Source organism: Hylobates moloch, unplaced genomic scaffold (assembly GCF_009828535.3).
Source record: "Hylobates moloch isolate HMO894 unplaced genomic scaffold, HMol_V3 SCAFFOLD_1470, whole genome shotgun sequence".
Lineage (NCBI taxonomy): Eukaryota > Metazoa > Chordata > Mammalia > Primates > Hylobatidae > Hylobates > Hylobates moloch.
In genome coordinates this window covers 4876-11175 of record NW_026653745.1, presented here as the reverse complement: position 1 = coordinate 11175, position 6300 = coordinate 4876, and the positions used below count along the sequence as shown (strand labels likewise).

Sequence of the window (6300 nt, the reverse complement as noted above, 5' to 3'; positions counted from 1 at the left end):
GGGGGTACTTCCCACAGTGTGCTGGAATGGTTATCACAAGAAGGCTGTGCTGTCCCCTCGCAACTCCAGGATGGTGTGTAGCCCGGTGACTGTGAGGATCGCCCCTCCTGACAGAAGATTTTCGCATTCTGCGATGTGAGTATTATCGTCGGAAGAATACTCTCCCTTTTCGTGTCCACTTTATTCTTCTCCAGTTGTTGCTATGACAACATGACTACAACGCAGAAAAGAAAGGACGAAGCTGCTTATTTGATGAGAAATACCAAATTCTAGTAAACCCTTTTGTTTTTCACTTTTGCCCTTAACGAAAAAGTAGCTTTACTTGCTAACGGGAACTGCTGTGCTTGTATAAATTATACTTTGGCCTGTTGGTTAGCTTCTGATTTCTTGTTTCTGAAGTCTGTGCTATATGGCATGGGAATTAAAATATCTTACGGCTAGAATCTTGTCTTTCATTATAGACCAGAGCAGATAATCAGCTCAACACTGTCCTCACCATCAAGTAATGCCCCAGACCCATGTGCAAAGGAGACTGTACTGAGTGCCCTCAAAGAGAAGAAGAAGAGAAGGACAGTGGAGGAAGACCAAATATTCCTTGATGGCCAGGAAAATAAAAGAAGGTAACAGGCTCAGGAGAGTACTAAGCCGGTTTCGTGCTTAGACTCCTATGGGATGAGATGTAGACATTCCCATAAAGATACAGAGGCCACCTCCAGTTTGTGAGCCTTCGTAGGCCCCCTTCTTTGGCTTTCATGGAGGAACCTAATAAACAAGGGTTTTAATGCTGTTCATTTCAAGGCACAGGTTAGATAATTTACCTTTTCCATGAGTAGTAGAGATTAGCTGACAGCTGTTAGCCATGTTAGCCTCATGCTTCTGTAGAAATGTGTTAAAGTTTATTTTCAAGAAAGAAGGCTCTAAGTCTTCCCGTCGGAATTTTGTGGTGTTCAGTTATTTGGGTAACCGCCATTTCTAGTGTTGTTGTTTTTTTTTTTTTTTTTTTTTTTTTTTGGTTTCGGAGTCTGTCTCTGTCCCCCAGGCTGGAGTGTGGTGGCCCAATCTCAGCTCACTGCAAGCTCCGCCTCCCAGGTTCATGCCATTCTCCTGCCTCAGCCTCCCGAGTAGCTGGGACTACAGGCGCCCGCCACCACGCCCGGCTAATTTTTTTGTATTTTTAGTAGAGACAGGGTTTCACCATGTTGGCCAGGATGGTCTTGAACTCCTGACCTCGTGATCCGCCCACCTTGTCCTCCCAAAGTGGGATTACAGGCTTGAGCCGCCGCACCTGGCCCACCAGTTCTAGTGTCTTAATTGTGCTGAAGGAAATGCTTGTGAAAGAAAAATGAAAAATAGAGTTTGGTAGTTTTATCAATAATGAGATTAAAACCAATTTCCTGGCGGGGCAAGGTGGCTCATGCCTATAATCCCAGCACTTTGAGAGGCTGAGGCGGGTGGATCACCTGAGGTCAGGAGTTCAAGACCAGCCTGGCCAACATGGTGAAACCCCATCTCTACTAAAAATACAAAATTAGCTGGATGTGATGGCGGGCGCCTGTAGTCCCAGCTACTCCAGAGGCTGAGACAGGAGAATTGCTTGAACCCAGGAGGTGGAGGTTGCAGCGAGCCGAGACCGTGCCAGTGCACTCTAGCCTGGGTGACAGAGCGAGACTGTCTCAAAAAAAAAAAAAAAAAAATTCCTTATGTGGTTTATAAAATAAGCTAATGAAAATGGAATAGTATTCTTTTTTTTTTTTTTTTGAGATGGAGTCTCGGTCCGTCACCCAGGCTGGAGTGCAGTGGCGCAATCTTGGCTCACTGCAAGCTCCGCCTCCCGGGTTCACGCCATTCTCCTGCCTCAGCCTCTCCGAGTAGCTGGGACTACAGGCGCCCGCCACCACGCCTGGCTAATTTTTTGTATTTTTAGTAGAGACAGGGTTTCACCGTGGTCTCAATCTCCTGACCTCGCGATCCGCCCGCCTCGGCCTCCCAAAGTGCTGGGATTACAAGTGTGAGCCACCACACCTGGCCTAGTTTTCTAATTATAGAAAGAAAGGAAGTTGAGGTGGCTGAGCATTTATTAAGCACCCTCTGTGTATGAGACCCTACTGCAAGTGCCGTGGATAGAGCAGTGGACAAGACAAAATCCCTGCTCTCATGGGACTCTTTGAGGGAAACACCATTTTATAAGGCTGGGTGTGGTGCTGCACGCCCGTACTCCTAACACTTTGACAGGCCAAGGTGGGAGGATCGCTGGAGCCCAGTTGCTCAAGACCAGCCTGGGCAACATAGTGAGACCTCGCCTCTACAAAAAATTAAGAAATTAGCCAGGTGTGGTGGTGCATACTTGTAGTCCCAGCTGCTCTGGAGGCTGAGGCAGGAGAATCGGTTGAACCCGGGAGGCAGAGGTTTGTTGCAGTAAGCCAAGATCGTGCTATTGCACTCCAGCCTAGGCAACAAGAGTGGAAACTCTGAAAAAAAAAAAAAAAAAAAATTACCTTTCAGAAGCTTAGGGATTTTAAACAACCATTTTCTGGTCTAGCATGGAATCTGTGCTCCATAGAGATAGTATAAGGTCCCAGAAATGTGAGAATACTTTAAAGGGACAAAAAAAGGTCATGTCATTTCATTGAGACTTTTTTTTGATTTGTCACAGGCGCCATGATAGCAGTGGCAGTGGACATTCAGCATTTGAGCCCCTGGTGGCCAATGGAGTCCCCGCTTCTTTTGTGCCTAAGTAAGTGCGAGTCCATCCGGATGAAATACCAGTTGTTTGGAAAAGGCATGATCAGAGCTGTTACCCTGTAGATTTTCCTCTTTGTTTTTTGCATTGCCTAATTAGTTCAGGTTCACATTTTTGAAATTAGGAATATTCTAACTTGTCACAATTAACTGCCTTCTAATTCCTTTTAATGTTCTTGCATTAATATGGATGAAATATGCTGAGACTAGAGGTTTTATAAATATATTTAATAACCAAGCACATACACAGAAGGATTGCAAAGTTTGTGCAGTGGATAAGACAGTATGAAACTTAAATGTTAAATTTCTACATGTCAGTTTAAAAACAAACTGGAGGAAGAATTGGATGGAAAGGAAAGTAGCTCAAAAGTATGTGTGGAAAGACTTAGGATAACTTAGATACCTCATCTGAGTCAGCAGTGTGTTGTGGTTGCCAGGAAAGCTAAAGTGCTCCTGGTCTGTGCTGTTAGAAGAAAGACTAGAATGAGGCAGATGGATGGTATTCCTGCCTTCCGTAGTTCTGCTCACTGTCCGTGGAGCACTGTGGTCAGATCAGTGTACTGCACTGCAAGGGAGGATGTACACAAACGGAAATTCATTCCCAGCGAAGCAATGAAGATGTTAAGGAGATTTGCAACAGCCCAGAGGGGTGGTGGTGGATGATGGGGTTTTGGAGGTATGGAAGTATTAGCCCAGAGGAGAAAAATCTCAGGAGGAATAAGGAAATAAGTGAGGGAAGGATTGTCCTTCCCTCTCGTCTCCAAAAAACCAAAGGACTGTCCCTTGAAAGAAGCGAAATAACTTGCTCTGTTTGACTTCAAATAGGATCCGTGGGTGAAAGTTAGAGGAAATGGCCGGGCGCGGTGGCTCACACTTGTAATCCCAGCACTTTGGGAGGCTGAGGCGGGCGGATCGCGAGGTCAGGAGATCGAGACCACGGTGAAACCCCGTCTCTACTAAAAATACAAAAAATTAGCCGGGCGTGGTGGCGGGCGCCTGTAGTCCAGCTACTTGGAGAGGCTGAGGCAGGAGAATGGCGTGAACCCGGGAGGCGGAGCTTGCAGTGAGCCGAGATCGCGCCACTGCACTCCAGCATGGGTGACAGAGCGAGACTCCGTCTCAAAAAGAAAGTTAGAGGAAATACACTGTAATCCACTGTGAGAATAAACTGGTTCATGGTTGATGTGGGTCACTCTAGGAGAGAGTTGTCTATATTGTAACAGGTTGGATGACTGTCCTACAGGAAAGATGCATAGGAGATTTCTGTTTCCACTGGAGGTTTAGAAAAATGATAAGTTCCTCTTAACTGTGATTTTTTTTAACAGCTTTGTTGAGGTATAATTGACATACAATAAACTGTGCTTGTTTAAAGCATGTGACATTTTGACACACATACACCTGTGGAACCGTCCCACCACTAAGATAATGAACATCCATCACCTCCAAAAGTTCCCACATGCCTGTAATCCCTCTCTTTAGTTCCACCCCTGTCCCCAGGCATCCACTGATATGCCTTCTGTCGCTGTAGATAGGTATGCATTTTGCAGAATATTCTATAAATCATACATTTAAGTTTTAAATATTGGCTTTTTCTACTGACTTGGTCAGATAGATTTGGCCAGATTGTTAGCAGTAAAAATTAAAAGCATTATTCTCTTCCCATCATGTTATTAAGAAAGATGTCATGACCGTGGATGAAACCATAAAAGAATGTTGCCTTCAATAAAGCATCTAACTGTCTTCTTCTCTTTTATTAGGCCTGGGTCTCTGAAGAGAGGCCTCAATTCTCAGAGCTCAGATGACCACTTGAATAAAAGATCCCGAAGCTCTTCCATGAGCTCCTTGACAGGCGCCTACACAAGTGGCATCCCTAGCTCCAGCCGCAATGCCATTACCAGTTCCTACAGCTCCACTCGAGGCATCTCACAGGTACAAGTACAGCTCTTGTAATGTGGGGGACATGAATTCCCAGCATTCATTCATTGATTAGGGCCAGACATGGTAGCTTAGCCCTGTAATCCCAGCACTTTGGAAGGCCAAAGCGGGAGGATTGCTTGAGCCCGGGAGTTGAAAACCAGCCTGGGCAATATAGTGAGACCTTGTCTGTACAAAAAATTTTTAAAGAAATTTTTTTAAATAAAGTAATTGATTAGCAAAGGTTTACTAATCACCTTCTATCTGTCAGACATTAGGATTGTCTTTAAGCTAATAGAAAATACAGATCATTGAGTGATCAATATAGGCCAGCGGAATGGAGTAGAAAGCCCGGAATGTAAAGCAGTCCACATCGAGACACAGCTGTGATGCAGATAAATGGACAGAGGGTGATTCGAAAGGTAGACTGAGTCCAGGTTGTATTGGGTCATAAAAGAGATTTATCCTATAGGCATTTAGAATTGAGCTCAGGGTTTTTAAACAAGTGGTCATGATTTTTTGTAAAGGGGATTATCGCATAGTGTAGGGAACAGAGCAGGCTTTGCTGCTGGACAGACTTAGGTTCAAATCTTGGCTCTGAGGCTGGGTGGGGTGGCTCATGCCTGTAATCCCATCACTTTGGGAGGTCAAGGTGGGAGAACCTCTTGAGCCCAGGAGTTCAAGACTAGCCTGTGCAACAGAGCAAGACTGTGTCTCAAAGAAAAGAAAAAAAAATGCTTGGCTCTGACATCTAATAGCTGTAAGGTCTCGGGCAGGCAAATCATATAACATCTCTTTTTCTTATCTCTGAAGTGCTGTTGCAATGATTGAGGGTAATATTTAAAAAGCACCTATTACAGTGGCTGTCAATAAGTGGGTACCCAGTATACAGCAGCCAGACAAAAAGATGTAAAGCATGTATGGAGAAATGTTTTTGAGAGGAGGAAAATTTTGAGACAAGTTCATCAGCCCAGAAGGCTCTGACAGTCATATAAATGAACATTAATAACCATAATATCATTATCCCTCTTAAATTATTAACCTTAATATTATTTAATATCTAGTTATTATTTTTGATATGCAAACTTTTCCAGCTTTGGCCTATGGAAGCCAAACTCCTGTGTCCTTTATTTTGATCCCAGCAGTCTTCCACAGATAGCTTCATTGCTTTTAGCCCACCTTCCCAAAGTCCATTTTTAGCCTATACTGAAGTTGGCTGTTTCTTCAGAAAGCTTTGGTTTCTTCCAGTTAGAACTGTAGAGACTACAGTCCTAAGTTTTAGGAGAGATAAGATAGATCTTCTAGAAAGAGGAATGTAAATAATTAATTCATAATATTCCAAATTCAAATTTATGGTGGCAGGATTTTTTTTTTTTTTTTGAGACGGAGTCTTGCTCTGTCGCTCAGGCTGGAGTGCAGTGGTGCAGTCTCGGCTCACTGCAAGCTCCGCCTCCCGGGTTCACACCATTCTCCTGCCTCAGCCTTTCCGGGTAGCTGGAACTACAGGCGCCCGCCACCACACCCGGCTAATTTTTTTGTATTTTTAGTAGAGACGGGGTTTCACCGTGGTCTCGATTTCCTGACCTCGTGATCCGCCCGCCTCGGCCTCCCAAAGCGCTGGGATTACAAGCGTGAGCTACCGCGCCC

The 6300-nt window shown here is 44.6% G+C and overlaps 1 protein-coding gene across 1 annotated transcript; it reads left to right on the top strand.

Moving 5' to 3' along the window:
* Positions 1-6: 6 nt before the first annotated feature.
* LOC116464733 (nuclear envelope pore membrane protein POM 121C-like) lies at positions 7-4796 on the top strand. The gene is made up of 4 exons (XM_032147994.3): positions 7-135; positions 462-620; positions 2654-2734; positions 4497-4796. The coding sequence occupies exons 1-4, from the start codon at positions 71-73 to the stop codon at positions 4687-4689; spliced, it is 498 nt and encodes a 165-aa protein (XP_032003885.1). The 5' UTR covers positions 7-70; the 3' UTR covers positions 4690-4796.
* Positions 4797-6300: the final 1504 nt, after the last annotated feature.

Excerpts from the sequence above, each read along its gene's own strand:
- LOC116464733 (XM_032147994.3), top strand. The coding sequence starts at position 71 with ATGGTGTGTAGCCCGGTGACTGTGAGGATCGCCCCTCCTGACAGAAGA. Across the intron at positions 136-461 it reads AGATTTTCGCATTCTGCGAT|ACCAGAGCAGATAATCAGCT; the intron begins GTGAGTATTATC and ends CTTTCATTATAG. Across the intron at positions 2,735-4,496 it reads CCCGCTTCTTTTGTGCCTAA|GCCTGGGTCTCTGAAGAGAG; the intron begins GTAAGTGCGAGT and ends CTCTTTTATTAG.